Source organism: Phoxinus phoxinus (assembly GCF_949152265.1).
Source record: "Phoxinus phoxinus genome assembly, chromosome: 17".
Lineage (NCBI taxonomy): Eukaryota > Metazoa > Chordata > Actinopteri > Cypriniformes > Leuciscidae > Phoxinus > Phoxinus phoxinus.
In genome coordinates, this window is record NC_136892.1 from 19,658,123 (window position 1) to 19,679,788 (window position 21,666).

The window sequence follows — 21,666 nt, forward strand, 5'->3', positions numbered from 1 at the left end:
GTCCGGCAGTCAACAGCCTGCGTCTGACGCAGGCGCAGGGCGAATGTTTTGTTTTTTTTATTCGAGAAGGAATGGCAGAAGGCAGTGACCGTGCTCGGGAGATTTAGGGAAACTTATAAAAGTACAATAAAAGATAGCTGAAACAATAAAAGTAGCTGAAATAGAAACACTTCAAATCTGCCGACGTCTTGTGTGACCATCACTGTTGTATAGCGAACGCAAGGCAAGTTAACTTTGACCTCAATACCAAAACTACGTCTGGGAAATTATTGGGCACAAAATGTTGTTTTGAGTTTAAATATTTTATCTCACTCACTTGAAATAAACGTGAAGCTTCCGCGAAGAAAAGTTTGCAGCAAGTGGCCAAAGACGAACAAAGAAGTTCAAACCTTGTTTGAAAGTTTAAATCTTATCTTACCTGTTTATAAATCCATTTTGTTCAGCGTACAAAACAATCGTCTAGACAAGATGATGACAACAATATTATCAAACTCTGTAAACGCTAGTTACGCATGTAACTGTGGTTCTGTGAATTCTGGATGACCGCCAGAGGCAGTGTAAACACTATGGATTATCGCAGCGCCAGCCAGATAGGTCGAGAGAATATACCAACAAAGTCACGTGGCGTGACGTATGCTGAGCCCTGGAGGTTATAGGCTACAGTAGCTCAGCACTCTACCTCGGTACGCCTTTCTCGCGCATTCCGAGTGACTGAGAACTCTGGCGGTCATCCAGAATTCACAGAACCACAGTTACATGCGTAACTAGCGTTCTGTTTCATTCTTACTGACCGCCAGAGGCAGTGTAAACACTATGGATGACACATACCAACATAGTCATGAGGAATGCCACCCACCTGATGAAATTAAGGCTGCTCCAGAAGAACCGCAGAACTAACGGCATGATGAGCAGCAACGTTGACTTTATAAAACCGGGCAAACGTGCATGGAGAAGTCCAGGTAGCAGCAGTGCAGATATCCACCAGGGAAACTCCTCTGAAAACAGCCCATGAAGATGAGATGGCCCTAGTGGAATGGCAAGTTAGTCCCCAGGGCAGTGGTCTCCCTGCTGCCTTGTAAGCCAGTGTAATGGTCTCTACTATCCAGTTCGACAACCTCTGCTTCGACACTGGAGCACCTTTCTTCGCACCACCATAGCAGACAAATAACTGGTCCGTCTGTCTAAATTGAACAGTAGAGTTCACATAATACTTCAAGGCACGAACAGGACACAAAAGTTGGGCACTTGAATCAGACCCTGAAGAAGTCTGAAAAGACGCCAGTTCAATGTGCTGATTTATGAACTGAGGAAGAAGGACCTTCGGAAGAAAAGAAGGATTGGGTCGTAGAACCACCCCGGAATCATCCGGTAACCAACGCAAGCACGGTTCGCTAACAGACAGCGCGTGCAACTCACTGACCCGTTTCGCAGTAGCAATAGCTAACAAAAAAGAAGTCTTCAAGGACAACATTTTAACGTCAATGCCTTGCAAGGGCTCAAACTGGGGTGAACACAGGAATGCAAGCACAAGTGACAAATCCCACACAGGAAAACTAGGATTCCGAGCAGGGTTCAGACGGCGCGCGCCCTTCAGAAAACTGCAGACAAGACTGTGAGAGCCCAGCGAAGAGCCGCCAACTGGAACATGATACGCAGAAATCGCAGCAACGTATACTTTCAACGTGGAAGCTGCTTTTCCTTCCTCCAGTAAGCGTTGAAGAAAGCTTAAGATATTCGGGATGTCACATTTTGCAGGATCAAGCCCTTGTTCCTCACACCATGTAGAAAAAAGCTTCCAACGGGAAGCATAAATCTGCCGTGTGGAAGAAGCCCTGGCATTAGAGATGGTGTGAATAACAGCAGGGTCACAATGCTCCAGGGAAGGATTTAGCCCAATGGCCAGACCCAAAGCTGCAGACGTGCCGGGTCCGGGTGCCAGACACTGGCCTCCAGCTGGGAGAGGAGGTCCTTCCTGGGGGGAAGCTTCCATGGATTCCCTGTCAGAAGTCTCAGCAACAAAGGAAACCATGGTCTGGCTGGCCACCGTGGTGCCACCGTGGTGCCACCAGCAACATTCTGTGCTTGCGCAGGGAGATCCTGTGCAACGTCTCCCATAACAGAGGGATAGGTGGAAACGCATATAGCAGGCAGTTCGGCCATTCGTGAGACAGCGCATCCTGGCCCAGGGGGCTGGACACTTCTGTTCTTGCGAACCATAATCGGCAGTGGGTGGTCATCTCTGAAGCAAAAAGATCCACCTCTGCTCTTCCAAATCGTAGCCAGATCTCTTGCACTACAACTGGATGAAGCCTCCATTCTCCTGGGTGTACTTGATCCCTGGAAAGAGCATCCGCTGTCTGGTTGCACACTCCTGGAATATGAGCTGCCCTCAGTGAAGCGAGTCGTGGCTGACACCAAGTCAGGATCTCTTGAGTCAGCTGTAGAGACCTGCGGGATCTCGTGCCGCCCTGGTGGTTCAGATGGAACACCGTTGAGGTATTGTCGGACCGAACGAGAACATGGCGGCCTGCCAGAACCGGCATGAAGTACTTTAGGGCCAAGAACACTGCTCTTAGTTCTAGCAGGTTGATATGTTCTGTGGCCTGGATCGGTGTCCAGCGCCCGCAAATACCCCTCCGATTCCACGTTGCTCCCCATCCTGTGAGGGAAGCGTCTGTCGTGACCAACTCCCGACGAGAGGGAACAACACCCAGGGGCACTCCTGCCTTCAGAAACTCTAACTGTCTCCACCGCCTCAACGCACATATGCAACGGTGAGAAATCACAACCAGTCGATGGCGATGCCTGGTGGGATCTAGCCGCAAACTGTTGTTCCATAACTGGAGTGGCCTGAGGTGGAGTAAACCCAGGGGAATCACCACTGTAGCCGCTGTTAACATCCCTATCAGTCGTAGGACCACCTCGTACTGCAAAGACACCCCCGGGCGAAAGCGAGCCAAAAGTTGCAGAATGTTCGTCACACGTTCCTGAGACAGGGAGGCAGACATTAGACAGGAATTCAGGGTCATTCCTATGAACGTAGTGGTCCGTGATGGAATCAGACGGCTCTTTTTCTCGTTCACAGAAAACCCCAGCTTCTGCACATGTCTCAAAAGCAGTCTGGAGTCTTGTACAGCCTGCCGCTCTGTTGGGGCACAGAGAAGCCAGTCGTCCAAATAAGGAAGAATACGCATGCCTCTCATCCAAAGAGGAGACAGAGCTGCGCTCACACACCTTGTGAAGACGCGAGGAGCAAGGGAAAGGCCGAAGGGTAGCACTTTGAACTGATAGGCTTGATTCAGGAAACTGAAACGCAGAAACTTTCTGTGATGTACAGCAATTGGGACATGAAAGTAAGCATCTTTCAGGTCGACACTTACAAACCAATCGTCTGCAGTCACAGACCGAAGAACATCGGCTGTGCGCAGCATTCGAAAAGGAAGGACCTTCAGGAACAAATTCAGAAGCCTCAAATCGAGAATTGGGCGGAAACCACCGTCCTTCTTCGGAACAAGAAAATATGTTGAATAGAACCCGTCTCTCTGAACGAGGGGATGAACTTTTTCTATGGCTCCCTTCTCTAACAGTGAACAAATTTCCAGAGAGAGAGCCACCGCGCGAACCGCGTCTCTGACAATCGTAGGAACAATTCTTGAAAATCTGGGAGGCCGACGTCGAAACTGTAGAGTATATCCCCTGCTCAGAGTCGCCAACACCCAGGGGTCTGCTGTGTTGGATCTCCAGTACTCCAGTTGATCTATTGAAAAGCGATCGACCGCCGGCCTGGCTGTCTCAGGCTTTATGTGTGCGATTTTTAGTGTTCGCGGGGGGACGCTGACGGGGTCCTCCTGGAAACTGTCGATGAGGTGGGCGAAAAACTCTTGCCTCTTCAGGAGCACGAGGTCTCTGAGGGGGCTGTGACTGAGGTGTAGCATGCCGGCGGAAACGTTGCTCCGATGTGGCATAGTGCTGTCGGGTCTGAACCGCTGGCATCCTAAAGGTAGGGTTGCGCTGCACCTGTGTCAGTTGACGAGTAGCTTCAGACAGCTTTATCCTCTTTTCCAACAGTTCCGGAACATTTGGACCAAAAAGATGCCCGGGAACGAATGGAAGTTCTCTCAAGGTTTTCTTACAGTCCTCCGGCAGTCGTGCTTGGGCAAGCCACACTTGGCGGCGGGCTGCCAGAAGCGTGGCTGTAAGACTACCCAGCTCGCGGGTCACATGGCCTGTTGCCAACAGAGCAGTTTGCAGAAACTGTGAAACAGAGGGATCCGCATTCGCAGGTTCCAGCGTACTGGTGGCAGCAAGAAGTAACTGGCAGATTGTGTTTTCTGCTCGAGTAATGTAGGCAACAGACTCGTATGCCTTTTTCAGCAAGGAATCCGTACGACCGCATTGCGCACTGGGACATCGCACATTCCCTCGCAGAGCCTCATCAGGAGACACCACCAAAGCTGCCACAGGCTGCTCTATTTCTGGAGCACGACCCACCCCGATAGAATCTGCTTCAGCCATAGATGCTAGCGTTCGAGCAATCTTAGAGCGCCGTTTAGGCGGACCAGAACCAGTGAGAGCATTTGAGAATTCAGCCACAAAATCCTTACATGGTGGCATGGCAAAAGAAGTTGCTGCTGTGTTCTGTCTGAAAAACACATTTGTTTGGGCAGATTGGACAGGTGACTCATCAAGTCCTAGACGAGCAACTGCCATTCGAAGCACATCCAAAGTATCATCGGAGGATGACTGGGCTTGTCCAGACGACTGAACTGAACCCCCACTAGACCCCTCCGCTGCTGGGTAACCAGTGAAAACAGCCTGAGGTGATGGTTGTGCAGCAACATCCATAGTATCCCCATGATCGTGAAAAAAGGAATCTGAAGCACTTGTAGAAAGCACATCAAACTCTGAACGATGAGAAAAACCAGGGAAATCAAGAGACTCTTCCCCAGCTCCCTGATTCTGAACATTCTCATCCTCCTGTGTCAGCTTCACAGGTGTAGCAGATGAGACAGGCTGAAGCGAGTGAAGCAGACGTTTCAGCTCTGCCATCTCTGAAGAAAGCACCGACACCGTCATAGAAAGTGAACTTTTCTCAACACGTGAATGTTCATCACCTCGCGATTTGACTTTCTTAGATGGGGGGGGAGCACCAGCTGCCGCCGACGCTTTGCGCTTCCGAGTGCGTGAAGGGGCTGCATCCAACTGCCCAAGTTTCACTGTCGAATTAGGGTCTAACTCGGCAAGACGGAGCTGTCGTTCCGAAATAGGCAAAAGGCTGCAGTGCATGCACGGGTCCGTGAGAGCATCTCGCAGATGTTGAACACCCAAACACGACGGGCAGAAGTCATGACCGTCGTCAGGGAGAAGATGATTAGGGCACAGCTTACAAGTCAGTGGAAAACCAGTGGCGATCGAGCTGTGAGCCATAGTTACTCGTTAATAACACCTTCGGATAGCACCGTAAGGTTAAGTTGAGCGGGATGAAAAAATAATAAAAATAAATAAAACAATTACCTCGGGCAAACCGACAGGTAATACCAACAAATATCTCACGAAAAAGAAAAAATGTCTAAAATGGCCGGCGGATTGAACCGATGGACAAATAATGTAACATGGATTCGAGGAAAAAACAGTCTGAGTAACGTTAGATATGTCAACGGGAGACCGTTAACTCAGTCGCGGAAAACACAAGCCACCGGATAGCACCGAGAGGCACAGAGTGTTACCGACGAAGTAATGTTAATATGACTCACCAAGCGCTGTAAAATAAATCCAAATCCTTGAAATTGCGTAGACGCGCGCTGTCACAGCTTGTGAGGACGAATCTCGCTGCTCTTGTAAGCTGCACTTGACAGCGCGAATAATCACTCAAAAACAACCTATCTCAACCAGGCGAGAAAGCGAAAGAGGTAGAGTGCTGAGCTACTGTAGCCTATAACCTCCAGGGCTCAGCATACGTCACGCCACGTGACTTTGTTGGTATATTCTCTCGACCTATCTGGCTGGCGCTGCGATAATCCATAGTGTTTACACTGCCTCTGGCGGTCAGTAAGAATGAAACAGAACAGTAAATCAACTCCGATTTAATTTTCAATACAATCAAAAACGGAGACGCAAGACGGCAAGTTGTATTTGAATGAAACGAGAGAGCGCTCTAAGCGCGTCTGTTGTGATACATGGATAAGCGCTCTGTTATAATGTGTTGCTATTGACGACGGCCATAATAAGAAAGGAAATGCCACAGAATAGAATCTTGCTTTAAAAAGTGCATAGAGCTGCTTGTTATATTTGTTGTTTTTAAAATATAAAACTTGTTGAAATGTTTTCAGTGTGAGCATCAGTTCTTGTTGAATACTTTCATCTCGTTTTAACAAAACCGTGATAGTATTGATAATCACGATAATTTTGGTCACTATAATCGTGTTATGAAATTTTCATACCGTCCCATCCCCATTTGGCAGACGCTTTTATCCAAAGTGACTTACATTGCATTTCAAGGAACACATTTAAATTCTTGCATCTTCTTTTTGGGACAAAATATATTAAAAATCTGCCATTAAATAGCTTCAGTATAGCATTTTGTGTTAGTAGTTTGTGATGTTTTGGACATCCCTGTGTGTTCTCTGCACTGTCTGGCCATATTAATGTCTCGTTCAAGGAAACCCTGCATTGCTACACACCCCTCCTTCCCAATAGCCCAAACAGTCCCATCCATGATTTACAGATCCTAACCGGAACTCATTCAGAGGAAGGTGGATCGAACCTAACCCAAAAATACACCCCAAGATCCTCAGAGAGCCAGCCGCCCGAGACTTTCAATCAAAAGGTGAATCCCAACCACTCAAAGGGTGTCCAGAGCCTGCCTCCAGGGGAGAAGAGAGGAAATCGCTCAGCAGAGTGCAAAAAGACATTCAATTTCTGCCACGCATTTACTAAAACATGTCGGCACACTGCACTTTTGATGAGGACAAAACAAGTCATGAATACACACAATGTAGATATTCTGTCTAAACAGCAACATAGACCAGAGGTTTTCAAACTGGGGTTCGGGACCTTCCCCAGGGGGCAGCAAATGGGTAAAAACTGGATACATTTATTTTATTTATACATCTTTTCACAAAATAAGTTTGCATTACATAAAATTTGACATTATGTTTTCGAATGACTGCTTGGATATCATGAGATTAAATCACAATTATTTTATTCGACTGACAGCAAAACTGTTATGTTTCATTTCAGGTTTATACTGTACATGTACACTAATGGAGGGTACTGGGTAGAAAAACATACAGTGTTATCATAATAAAAAGTCAATATTTTTCAGATAATACAGTACAGATTTATAATATCAAAATATTCATAAACACATATTTTGACAGTATAAACGGGCCTTTATATATAAAAATACATATGCCTTCATAGTTTAGTAAAGAGGTCCCTCGCAAGGAGATCCTCATATTTGGGTCTCCGTAGCATCAAAAAGTTTGAAAACCCCTAATATAGACAAAAGCAGATTTTCTTATTTTGTCACAGCTTCAAATTATTGACGAATCTTTGTCAATACAGATATCATTCTGTCAATAAAAGGAGAATTGGAGCTGCAAGTAGGAAGCATGACTCTCCATCAAACAACTCGAGATCACTGGAGATTTTCACTCTCTTTTCACTCTCACTGCAGATGGCTGCCGGAAACAACTATTGATTCAGGAATTACAGCGAGACTTAGTCAAACATCAGACCCACGCATTAATGAGCAAGTTGGAGGAAAGACAGATAGAAAGTTACCATGTTGAAATACTCTATCCATGAGATAGAAAGAGTGAGGCAGAGGGAGAAACAGCGATACGGGATGGATTCTGTTCACAGAGGGATCCAATCTGGAGAAACAGTCCCCACAAGCCCCTGGCTATTTTCGTCACCGCTTGGCTTATGCGGTTTTCTCTCTCTCTCTTTTTTTTTTTTTTTTTTGGATAGCCAAACCCATTGGAAGAGAAAGCCTTCTGAGAGAATGATGGGGGCAGAGGGACATTGTGGCTTTAAACACACATATGGACACAGCCCTATCTGTTTGCCACATAATCTTCTCTGTTGACAGACCAAACAAAGCAAAGAGACTCTTGCGGTGTTCATAGGGGCCTGATTGAAAGCTTCAAACATTTGAAAACCAGATGGAACATAACAAAAGCACTAGCTGAAGACAATATTTTGCACACTGTTTCCATACAGCGAAATTCTCTCCAACAATCTGTTCTGAGCATCCTGTCTCTGATCCGTGCTAATAAAAATGTACAGTGAATGAAAGAGCATAAGCTTGAACACAGATTTTAAAAGTGCAGTTTAAAGTACTTGCTTCCTTTTATAAAAGTGGTGTTTGTGTGTGTGTTTGTGTGTGTGTGTGTGTGTGTGTGTGTGTGTGTGTGGGGGGGGGGGGGGGGGGGGGGGGTAGAGACCAGGGAGCCACACGCTTCTAAAAACTAAAAATTGTCAAAATATTTGTTTTATTTCCCGAAGTTTCAATAGTGATGAACTAATTTATTTTATTTTTTTACAGGAACACTGAAACTGAAATTACAGTTTTCACTTAAAAATGCAATTGCTTTATATAATGAGCATATTTAATTAGGGCTTTTATTTACATCTAAATACCTTTTTGGATCTTCTTGTTTTGAAGTTTTGGTTATTCTGGACATAAAATTTGGGTAACTGTACTCGATATGATGTTCACACTGTCATGTTCAGAGGTGATAAACTACCTCTCAATATTTCAGACTTAAAATGTTAGCCCTCCAAAACTATTTCGGCAGAAATCATTAATACATTATTTGTGCTGTTTCAGACGAATATTTTCGGTTGCCGAAATTTTGGTGCATCACTAGTTTACAAATTACAGAATCAGTATAATTTCAAACCATTAAGTCACAAACCTGAACCAGTTTATAAAAGTCAATTGTCGCATTTGTGATCATTTTACTCCAAGCCCCGCTCTAGTGGCACAACTATATTTCATACATACTTACGATGTCTGATACAACAAGAGACTCTCTGGGGCTAGAACAACTGGAAAAGTAAACATCACAAATGTTTTACTTGCTGACCTCTTAAAAAACGGTTTAAAAGCACCAATAACACTTCATCCAGCTGCCGTGCTCCTATTATAAAGCAGCGTTCACTCATGTGGCGCTGTGTGTAAATAGGTTGAGTGTAGCTCTGTGGAGAGGGGCATATGCCCATGTGGCGATGCTATCATGCACACTGATACGACAGTAGGAAACAAACTTGTCTCGGCTATGACTGAATTACACAAAAAGAGGCTTGTATCAGCACTATGCTGCTGAGTTGACATACCCACTGCTGAGAAGCTGAAAACATGCCCACTTGCACGACTGTCCTAGAGGTCACACAAATCCCAACTATGCAAAATTGTCCTTCATCCTCCCCAAAAACACACATTTGTCATTCCCCGCTTAATTTAACCATTGACTGTGTAAAATAACACTGCAGAACTGAGAGGATGGAGGGAAAAAAAGAGGCGGCTGAAGGCAGAAAGATCATTGGGAGCGAATAATCTGTCCTCTACTCATCCTCCCGTGGCAGCGATGGCTCCCCAGCGAGGAATAAAAGCCATCATGTGCAACACACTGCAAACAGAGCTGCAGACAGCCACAGAGGAAGGAAGGAAAGGATGAGATGCCGAGGATGTGGCACACCACGTCAGATCGCTGGTAGTCTGACTACTATACAAGCAGGGCTGCCGCTCCTCTGCAGTGATTTACACTGCACTCAAAATGGCGAGTGACGGACCGGGCGATTAATCTGTTTAACTGAAACCGATTGTTCATACACAGTAATAGGACAGGAACTTATCAGGCTGGCTCAAATTACCAAGACAATGCTGCGTTAATCTGCTGTGAAGGTTAAATGGCTATATACATTTCAGACAAATTCATCATTATCATTCAAGGGGCCAACTCAATCATCAGGGCACAGGGACTATCATCAGTGTAGAGAACACAGCCTGTTATGATATCGGATAAGGAGTACAAGTGTACGTTTATACGACAATGATGTACTAAAAACTGAAAAGTTCTTCCTTTTCGTTATTTGCGTATAGATGACAACGTTTTCAAAAAGATCGCCATTCACACGGATCCGCGAAAAGGACTAGAACCGTTATATTATGCATGCCAGGCCAGTAGTTGGCGATGTCACTTTGTAAAGAAACACTACGCGTCTATAGATTGAACACGTAATACGCATGCGCATGACATCACCACTTTCACAAATTTGTGTTTTTGTAGTTAACATGGAGACAATAACGTAAGCAGTAGGTTTTTTTCTTCTGGCCCAGAACTTTGGGTCAGTAGTTCAGATTTTCACTGGCATAAAGAAACGCACACAAATATATATATATGCATTTTTATACAGTAATAATCACAATTATTCAACCCCCATTACAAATCAGGTGCATTGGCAAAATTTACAGACTTTAAGCTGTTTGCAATGTAGAATCAAACAAAAGTAATTAAAATAGTTCAACACAACAAATGTTTCAAGTGGTTTCCTCAAATTCAACTGAAAATGCAACTTTTAATGACTTCTGCAGTCTCAAAATTATTCAACCCCTTCATGGCAAGCATCTTTAGTACTTAGTAGAACATAATTTTGCTGTTATGACCAGCTGCAAACGAGATGTATGACCAGACACCAGTTTGTGGCAGTGTTTCTGAGGAATCTTACACCATTCCTCATGAGCAGGGCCACTAGTTCAGTAATATTCTTGGGTTTGCACGCTGCAACCGCCTTCAAATCCCACCAAAGATTTTCTATGAGGGTTCAAGTCAGGTGACTATGATGGCCACTGTAGATTGTAGAATCTTCCAAGACTTCTTCTGAAACCAAACCTTGGTTGAATTTGAGGTATGCTTGGGATCATTGTCCTGTTGAAAGGTCCAATGATGCCCAATCTTTAGCTTCTTCACTGACGGCATGACATTTTCTCCTAGGATTTCCTGATACTTTAATTAATCCATATTGCCTTTCACACGCTGTGATCTCGATTCAAACACCCATGCGATCTTCTTCGTCTGTCTATTAAACCTTTGACAAAATCATATCGCAACATTAAAATTTGCATTGGTGTTGCCACTGACCCAGAGAGAGTTGTCATGAAACAGCTTCACAAAAGGTCTTTTCAACCTCACAATAGTATCATTATTTCTGTTATACAATAGTTACAATTATCATAGAAGTACTGGGATAAAAGTTTAAAGTTAAAATATAAACACTGATGTCAACGGTAGCGATTAAAATAGAGTAAATCAGCTTTTGATAGAAACTTGGCGCTTAAAATAACGCATTTATCGATTACATTGTTTAGCCACTAGGTGGTGACAAGTGACTGTTCAAAAATGTGTTTGTTATTGAATCATTTATTAAAGAGAATGTAGCCTAGTACTGTATAATAATGCTTCTGAAATAAAATAATTTTTTTGTAAATACGACTAGGGGTGCACCGAAATTTCTGTCGCCGAAAATATAGGCCGTAAATGGCATTATCGGTTTCGGGCCGAAATAAAAAAGCCAGCCGAAAATGTCAACCGAAAATGAATGTCAACCATGCCCCTTCCATCCGCGCGCAAGCGCTTGCTGATGCCCGCGAATTAGTTAAAATCTCCGGAATCTAGAGCGAGCGCGCCCGCGAGACAGAGACTGTGCTCCAAACCGTGTAGTGCGTGCACGGCAGAGAGGGAGAGTGAGCAAGAGTGTGACTCATGAAGCGCTTGTAATATAAAATATATATAATATATAAAATATTTTAGGTTTTGTTATGTAACTGTTAGTGGTAATAAAAGTTTGATGATTATTCTATTGGTTTGTGATTTTTCTTTTCAGATCCAATTAAAAATTAGGCAATATAAATATATATTAATGTTTTTAAAAGAAGCCAATTTTTGGCTTCAGTTTCGGTTTTCGGCCAAGTGCATCCAAAATTTTCGGTATCGGTTTCGGCCCGGAATTTTCATTTCGGTGCATCACTAAATATGACTCATCTTATACATCATGTACAGTCTGTATAAGTGTATTATTTAACTTTTCCCCATGGTCTAAGTGTTAAATATATATATATATATATATATATATATATATATATATATATATATATATATATATAGAATCACAATACTTGTAGAATAGCAATTCTTAATAATAATAATAAATTAAAAAAATCGCAATACATATCGTATCGGCACCCAAGTACCGTGATAGTATCGAATCGGGAGATAGGTGTATCCTCCCAGCCCTAATCCTTAACTGTAGAGAGAGCGTTCTTTTCAGCATATGCTTCACTCTTCTTCCTCCAAACATACTGCTGATCCATAGTGCTGAATAGTTCCACAAACAGAATCCAAAAACTTCTGTGGCTTATTTATATGATTTTGAGCAAATTGGAGCCGACTTTTCTTGTGCTTTTGGGTCAGTAGTAGTGTACGTCTTGGGGTTCTGGCATGGAAACCATCTGAGTTTAGTACGTGCCTTATACTGTGCAAGCTGAAACCTCAGTGCCTGTTGCCACCAAGTCTTGCTGCAGGTCTTTTGCAGTCACTCAAGTGTTTTTTCAGAATCTGCCTTCTCAGAAAACTGGTTGCAGCCGTTGATAGCTTCCTTTTCTGCCCCATCCAGGTAGTGTAAACACTGACTGTTCCTTTAACTTTGAACTTGCAAACTATGCTTCCAATGTTGTCTCTATGAACATTTAGGCCTAGTGCCTTCGCTATCTTTTTGTATCATGTTCCTTGTTTGTGAAGGGCGATGATATCATCTCTTAACTTTTTGGACAATTCTTTTGACTTGTCATATTTCTAACATGCAAACCTGGTGCAACTAATGAAGATTAGCTGCATGAGATGTGCTTGAGACAACACCTGTTTTGCAGATTTGTGCAGAGTTGTGAGGGATTCTATTCAGGGGTTGAATAATTTTGAGACTGCAGAAGTCATTAAAAGTAGCATTTTCAGTTGAATTTGGGGAAAGCACTTACCAGCTATTTCAATTACTTTTGTTTGATTTGTTCATTGCAAACAGCTGAATGTCTGTAAATGTTGCCAATAAACCTGATTTGCAATGGGGGTTGAATCATTTTGATTACAATTATACAGCATTATACAAAATGATACAGCAAAAACTTTAACTTCATATTCGTATTCGTATCCAACTGAAAAACAGGCATTCAGAACACTTCTGATATTCTTATTATTGAGCTCTGCAGGTGATATTAGAGGGAGGGTCATTTTCTCTAGAGATAATTTAATTGGACAAAAACTGTGTAGTGAAATAAGAGTCATCCAAATATTCCTCCAATTTCCCTGAAAGAGACTGTCCATTTTAAATGTGTCTGCTTCAATCAGTTTTTAAAAGGCTTTAAAAGTAACAGGAAAGCTGCAATTCTCCAATTTTGATTTCATGGGGTTTATGATGCCGTCTCTGCAAGAAGTTAAGGAGAAACATTTCTTGTGTAGCACATTTTCAAACTTTCCACAAAGCACAAATACCTGGGAAGCACAGGTCGTCATATCACTTCATCACAGCACAGTAGATAAGGAACTAGAAAATAATGAACACTGTATGCTGTGGTTAAAGCCGAGCACTGAAAATTACGTGAAGGAAATAACAAGTGAACTGGCCACAAAGAGTAAGTACCAGAAGTCCAGGCACATCGTGGCTGACCTCCACGATTACCATCTGACCCTATGTTGCCTTGGCTTTGGCTTGCTTGGTTGGAGACATTATATATTCAACAATATTATTGATCTGCCTTACTTAAGGATGACGATGATGCAATTTTCTTCTAGAAACAAATTTTGTTGTATTATTTTCATGTTATCACTGTGAAGCTGCTTTGATACAATCTGTATTGTAAAAAGCGCTATATAAATAAAGGTGACTTGACAAAAAAAAAATCTGAAAGTATGGAGTACCTCAATGTGACATCATCACCTTATTGTTACTGGTTTAAAGCACAACCACCACTCTGGTCCACATGCCTAAACATGGGACCACACAGAAGAAATACCAGAAGGGGTTTATAAACAAACTATGGCAGACCTAGTCTGTATTATTGCAAAATCCAAACACAAACACAATTTATGCAATGCCAGCACATATGTCAGCAGAATGCACACAAATGCATTCAAACATTCACACACATGAACACACAGTGAGAATACCCAGCTCACGGCATTGGGGGAAGGGTGCATACACAAATATACCGTACACTCCCTACATGCACTTAGCCTGTATTTGTGCCAGTTGAGAGCCGGAGGACAGATTTCACAAAGACACACCAGTGCTGACTGGATGGAAGGCCTTTAGTGCTTCTGTTCAGTTTATGTAGCCAGTTTGATTCTCATTAGCTGAAATTGTTTACTATTCATATTGGTAGTGGGACTTGATCTGAACCATCTGTATTTCCATCAACATAAGCAATCACCCACTATCCTCTCACAACCCTAATTCTGTTGCTAATTAAGCAGCATTCATGTAAATAGCCAGTATAAGCAGGTTGAACTCACAGGCATTGGTCACGGCAAAGCTGTTGGCTGTCTCAATGTTGTCCACGTGGGGTACCAGGTTAAAAGGGGCCTCGGATGCATTAGGGCTTGTGTTGTGAAGAAAAATGGCCAACCGAAAGGCAGTGTACTCCTGATCTGTGTTCCTGATGAACAGCCCGCCTGCAGGAAAGAGGGAGAGCCGTAGCGAGAAAGAAAGAAGTCAGGAGAAGAAAAATAACACATTGCACCAAAGACGTCAAATAGGAAACTGGCTATTTGATTAAGAGGGAAAAGATATATGGGTACAAAAATACACATGGTTCAAGGATATTGAGATTCAAGTAACATGCCACATCAGATGAGTCAAGTGCACACTCTAGTGAGCTTTCACAGGCGAATAACCCCATTATGCACATTTATGACGTCTCTCTGGAATATTAAAATGTATGTTTTGGACTATAAAAATACTTTTAATTTTGACAACAAAAATATATATAGCAGAGTAAAAAACTGGTTAACCTTAATGAAATTTGTCAATTATTTACATTATGGATTAGTCATAGAGGCCCTTTAGGCCTGCCTTCATGACTAATCCATAATGTAAATAATTGACAAATTTCATTGATTGGCGTCTGCGCGTCGCGTGCACGGAGAAACTACGTCAGTGACGTCACATTACAAGAACGCATTTTATACATAGACAAAAATGCATTTAACAATAATCAAAGGCAGAAGAAGCCGCAAAGCAAGCCACCCGCGGTGTAGAAAGCGCACAACAAAAGCACGAGAGAACTTTATATTAAACGATTTCAATGAGCTCATACACACAGGCTGATGTAGCAAGTATTTGGCAGATATCATATGGTGCTGTAACTTGACTCCAGAGTTGTCTTCCCCCACGCATAACTTGCCATTTGCGATTATATTATTTTCTGTAGATGTCAGATTCAGAAAATAAAATGTATTTCTGTTTTGTTTCTGTCCTGAGAGCAAACGCGACGCCTTGAACTTCAGGCTTCTCATCGCGAAGCCCGCGAACGCATGAAAACACGCGCATGCGCATAAACCAGATGGCGTGCGATGCACAAACTCATACACGGGTTTCTGTGCAACGTCATCACGTAGATGCGCGCGCATCTAAGAGGCAGAAAGCAACAGTCTTTACGGCTATATCTAGCAGAAGCAGAGATGACGCGGAGCTGTTGTGCTGTAAACTGACCTAAATGCATAGGGTATGTCAGGTTTTTATGATTTGCAAACTTAGTTGGACAATTTCATACTAGTCAACCAACTAACTTTTTACGTTATATTAATATGCAAATGAAACACAAGCAAACAGATTCAACTCTGAAATTGCAGTTTATTATTGAGTCAACAAGAATTTACAAACAATGCGAAATCTACGTTAATTACAATGTTCTTTTACAGAACTCGGCATAACATATAGCGGTCTTGCCTCTTGGATGCGCGCGCATCCGGTATTGTTTGTATACAAGAAACCTGTGTATACTGGACTAATGAAATTTAACTCATGTAGCAAATTATATTTTTATGAGAACAGTAATTTTAATGGGATTATAACATGCAATATTTAATGAGATCTGAAAAAGTCCCTTAATTATATTTAGGGGAGAGTGGCATGGGTAAGATGAGCCATTTTTACTTATGTGGTCCTCAAAATTAGGGAAAATGAGGCAGAAGTACATTGAAAGTATCTAAAGTAATTTCAGGATGTTTCCTATAATTTTAAATGACCAGAATGCATCTATGACAAAGGATATAAAAAAATATGTCTTCTTAAAAAAAATTTGCCCCAGGTTAGGGGTAAGTTGATCCGAGTCCTTCTGGGTGTACTGACCATCTACAGTAAATTAATCTGATTCAAACCCATGTGAAAATGTAAAGAATGTACCTCTTTTAAAAACGAATTTAATAATCAAATTTCCTTTTACAAATGATCATATTTCTTTTCTTAATGCTTACTTAAACAACATAAAACCAACCAAATTAAGTTGAAATTTCAATATCTTTGAATACATTTCTGAAACAATATATTGATCACCAAAGTTGTAACCTTCCCAAAAAACAGACTGAACAGAGAGTTTGTTGAGTAAAAATAAATAAATAATTAGAATTAATGTCACTGAAACAGTCAAAAGATTCTTGTAGCTTTTTGGCATGCTTCGAACATGTTAGGCCATTAGGGACTACAGGTGGAAAGATATATATGGTTATAGTGAAAAGCATAATTCTCATCAGAAAATGATTTGGTGTAGGCCTACTTTACACTGTCCCTATAAAATAAACTAAATATATAGACAATATATATATATATATAGCCTATATATATATTTATATATGTGACACTATATCACAAACCCAGTCTCGAGTCGCACGGGTATATTTGTGGCAATAGCCAACAATACATTGTATGGGTCAAAATATGGGTTTTCTTTTATGCCAAAAGTCATTAGGATATTAAGTAAAGATCATGTTCCATGAAGATATTATTTTGTACATTTCCTACCGTAAATATATAAAACATTTTTTTTTTTTTTTGTGAGTGAATGCAGCACAATCGCGAACATAAATGGATAACTTTAAAGGCAATTTTCTCAGTGTTTAGATTTTTTGCACCCTCAGATTCCAGATTTTCAAATAGTTGCATCTCAGTTAAATATTGTCATATCCTAACAAATTATACATCAATGGAAAGCTTATTCATTCAGCTTTCAGATGCTAAATCTCAATTGCAAAAAAAAATTACCCATGTGACTGGTTTTGTGGTCCAGGGTCACACACACACACATATATACAAGGTAAGTTCAAATGCTGGCTCAACTTACTTGATTAGAAATCAACCTTGCTAACAAATTCAGGCTAATATTTAGCTAAATCATTTGCATGGTTTTATACGTTGCTAAATCACCAACATGCATCATAAATATTTTTAGACCTGGACAAATTTGCTTTGATGTAACAGCCATTACATCTGCTATGCTCACATTTTACTTTGACAAGCCAAAAACAGGTTTTAAAGTAAATGGGTGCTTTCCACTTCTCCCATGTGCTTCTCTTTTTCAAAGTCTGGCAGAAATAATGGGTGGTTCCAAAATATATGGTCACATGACAATAAAAGTGTACAGTTGCCAAGATACAGGCTCAACCCACTGGCTCATCTTACCCCACACAGTCCCTCCTCTGAACCTTGTAACGATCTAACCGTTTTCCTGGGGATAAACTGTGTGAGGGGACTGTGTGAGTTCCTGCAAAACATTCTACCTGCTTTTAAACATTGAATAAGCAGTAGTTGTTTTATGGTGTATTGTTTATATTTTTAAGATTTTTCTAAATTGCAACATAGCCAACATTTATAGGCTACATATTATTTGAAGGAGAACATTGGGCAGGATGTGAAATACAAAAAATGAAATGTAGCTTATATGGGGGCATTCTAAAACGCCAAATTGAAAATGTGTTACCCTGATAATAGTGTGTGTCTATATATAGCTATATATATACAGTATTTGTTTGTTTGTTTTGATAACACTGCACGGTTTCTACATGTTTCAGGATGGAAAGTCCAACTATTTATTTGACTTTCTGTAGACTTTTATTGTTTCTGGTCATATAATAAATAAAATAAAAATATTTTTGGTATTCAACATTGTGGGTTTCTCTCACAAGTGGGCGGGAAGCGTGAAATGTAAAACCCAGAGTGGAGCTAGATAGTGATTACAGAATGCTTTGAGCAATGAAATATATTTTGCTCCATTCCACTATAGGCAGCTCCATTCTGGATTTTAGTGCATTGCTTGGTGACACGCAAGACTTGACACTTTGGCTACTTTTGGAACTATTTTTGTAGGCAAAAAGAAATATATGTAGACAGCTAACTGTATATTTGCTTCCCAAGCTACTCAATATTAATTAAATAGTTTCAATAATAACTTAATAATAAAGCCTATACAAAATGTAAAAGGCAACAAAACTCCTCCCTTAATGCCTGAAACGTCACCATATTGAATTTCACAAAATCACAGCTGCTAGTTGTTGCTTTTTTTTTTTTTTTTTTACTGTAAATTTTATGGAATTTTTACAGTGCTATTACATTCCTTAGACAACGGTACACTTTACATAATTTCGGTAAAATAATAGGCTAAGAGAGATCATGTATCTCACAGGCAAGGAGTCTCCGAGCTTATGACACAGGGCTTGATGCAGTATTGGAATAAATTAAGCCACTTTCTATTCACGAGGTGGTGAATTAATATTTAAGTCGCTTTGTGATCATTTATCCCTACTATTTTGATTTCACAAAGCATTCATTAATAAATAAATAAACTTTCATTGCGTTTGTTGTGCCCTTGCTCAGAATGATTCATCTTCAGAACAACATCCCGTTAGAGCCACGGAGAGCACTGCAGTGGTGCCATAACCAAAACGTGGCACACTGATCTGTTTGACAGCTAAAAACAAACAATCAAAAAGTATACAAAACAACTATTTGCCTCTCAAATTATCCGTTGCGGTCATACTACAAATCTACTTCCCACCGCATTATTTGCGCACTGACATTCGCAGTTGACCCACACTGCAGACGGTCTTATTTTTGTCATTCATTTGACACTGTTTAACGTGAAGCTCGTGTCTTTGACAAGCATCGCCGTACTTACCGATTTGAACGCTGCTCGGAAAAGCACCCATAGTGAGTCCCCAAACGCAAGAGAATAGCAGTAAGAGCTGATTACAAGAAATCCTCATTTTGTTAGTTCAAATTTGTGAGAGACATTGAGGATGACGTCAGTTGGGTAAAGGACAGAAAGGAGAAACGTTGTTAGAAATCCATTCTTGCCGGGTTTTTCCCCTGCAGTGGCACGAACCCTGGTGCGACTCCGTCCGGCGGTAGACGGTCCACATGCAAGATGGGGGGAGCGCGACAGCGGTGGGCAGTGCCTGCATACACATACACACTCATCACACATGCGCCTTCTCTACACCATCACACACACTCTTTCTCGCCGGGGTTCGTGTGTTCTTCCTCTTTCAATGCCGTATTCCGAGACAGCATACTTCTCCTCAGCCGAGTGAAAGCTTATTTATAACGCGACCACCCTTTCGATTGGACTATCCCATTGAAACAAAAGCTAAGTTGGACTAATTAGAACACCGACTAGTGTGGTGCACACAGGTGAATGATACGTGGTGTTTTTGCTGTCATATGTGCAGTCCAGAATGTTTTGAGTGCGTTATTTTGCCTTGAAATTTGCAAACACGTGTCTATAGCATTGGCTAATAATATTAACAGGAGAAAAATACCATCAGTTAAACAAATAAGGGGAAAACACTATCATACAACCTCATGAGGTAATTGATAGATTTAGCAAAACAGGATTTATGGAACAAAAAAACTATTCTGTGGTAAGATAGTAGCCTATAGCCTATAATTTCACATTTATTTGTGATCATGTTGATGGATGTATTAAATCATCTAAATTAGAAGGTTCTTTTTAGTTTTGATATTCCAACATCCACACAAGCTTTTCATTTACATGTTAAAAAAGCTAGAAAAGTCATGGCTGACCATAAAGGAGGGTTGTGACACTTTCCAATGTATATACTAGTAGACAATATATCAACGTTTGAGACACAAATCCTAAATGTGCACTGAAACAAAATTTTAAAGGGGAATAAAGCAAATGGCAGACATGAGTCTTTGAAAGAGACTAAAGAGATTTAACACATTTTGTTGACATTTAATGAATGGCCGCTGAGTTTTCATTTTCTGGTCTTTAACTCCCATTCTGTTCAGCCCCATTAATCATACTGTTCATCACAATCTCAATTTGCTCCTTTTCTATATCACTCTACGGCTTCAGTATAGCCTTTAAGTTTAAGGAACGCTGTCTGTGAAAAATGATCAGTGGGTTAGTGACATTTGGTTTTGTGCAAATGTATTGATTGTACTGCTGTTAACAAGCGACACTTAAAAATAAAGATTACAATTAAAACAAAAATGTCACAACTTGTTAAGTTCTAGAGTTCTTTTGAAAACTATGTATTTACTGATGCTTTAGAGAAGCCAATACGCTGGAGAAAACTCTTTTTTTTAACAATGTTGTTGACCCAATGACCCTCTGATTGTACTCTCTCAAATATTGTATATTATGGCTTTAAATAAGTAAATACTTGCAAAAGGGACTTTTAAATGTCACTTTGTTGTTTGTCCTCTATCAGATTTGAATGGCTGAATCAATTACGCAGCTTTAACCAACCATGGCATTCACTGTGCGTGAACAGACATGAGTGGCGTCAACTGCAGTGTCTCTGTCCAAGGTCCTGAATCTATGCAGCCCCGCTGAAATTCAACAGAGCATGTGCAAAAAATACTTCAACTTCAACCTCTGTTATCTCTATAAAGAAGCTTACGTGTTTACATTTTTGACATGCTTTTATGCTTTAAAAAGCTGAGGTTTCATATTGTATGCATATGCTCCAAATAACATTTCACAACATTTAATTAGATGGACCGACTCTGTTAAAATTGACTTAACTGGAGCACAGCAAAACAGTGCATCTCATTAACAGACACACATTTTCCTAAACAGGGAAAAATATATTTATTATTATATATAATATTTTTTACCATGATAGATTAAATTATATTTGTTCGCAGTTAAAGATCATGGACACAACATTTTTTCTTTATCAGACTGGTGGTAAATGAGGTGTCCAAAATCATTAGTCTCTCTGCTTTTTTCATATACCCAGATGCTGGTATCTCAGCAACTCTCAGGAAGTCAATTGCATCGCCTGCTTGGTTGAAGTACAAAATTAAATTGGCTCGACTGGGTCGTGAGATTGGGTCAATGCAACATCACAGAGACTGCTGAAGGTTCATATTATATTCCTCAGTTTTGTTGACTAACTGGCATCCCATTGGCTTCCTCGGACTGAGGAGTCTGTTCCATTTTGGAGCTATTCGTATTGATACGGTGCATTATCTTTTGGGCTCTGTAATGGCTCAGCGTTACGATTCCGTTTGATCTTGACACTGACTCTCGCACGAAAGCTGTGCTGCGACACAGGAACAAAGAATCCAAACAATTGATGTATT

The 21,666-nt window shown here is 41.1% G+C and overlaps 1 protein-coding gene across 5 annotated transcripts in view; it reads right to left on the reverse strand.

Annotated features, from left to right (window-relative positions):
* gria4b (glutamate receptor, ionotropic, AMPA 4b) overlaps nt 1-19,620 on the reverse strand; it is a 103,135-nt gene extending 83,515 nt beyond the window's left edge. For 3 of the 5 annotated variants that reach the window (XM_079586845.1, XM_079586840.1, XM_079586844.1), the window contains exons 1-2: nt 19,226-19,569; nt 14,571-14,729 (exon numbers count right to left, since the gene is read on the reverse strand). In XM_079586845.1, coding sequence (XP_079442971.1) covers nt 14,571-14,729; nt 19,226-19,313 — 247 coding nt within the window. In that variant the 5' untranslated portion in view covers nt 19,314-19,569. Of the gene's footprint in view, nt 1-14,570; nt 14,730-15,377; nt 15,618-19,225 lie in introns of those variants that run through there. The other 2 variants (XM_079586842.1, XM_079586841.1) reach the window with 2 other exon arrangements.
* Between the last annotated feature and the right edge of the window lie 2,046 nt (nt 19,621-21,666).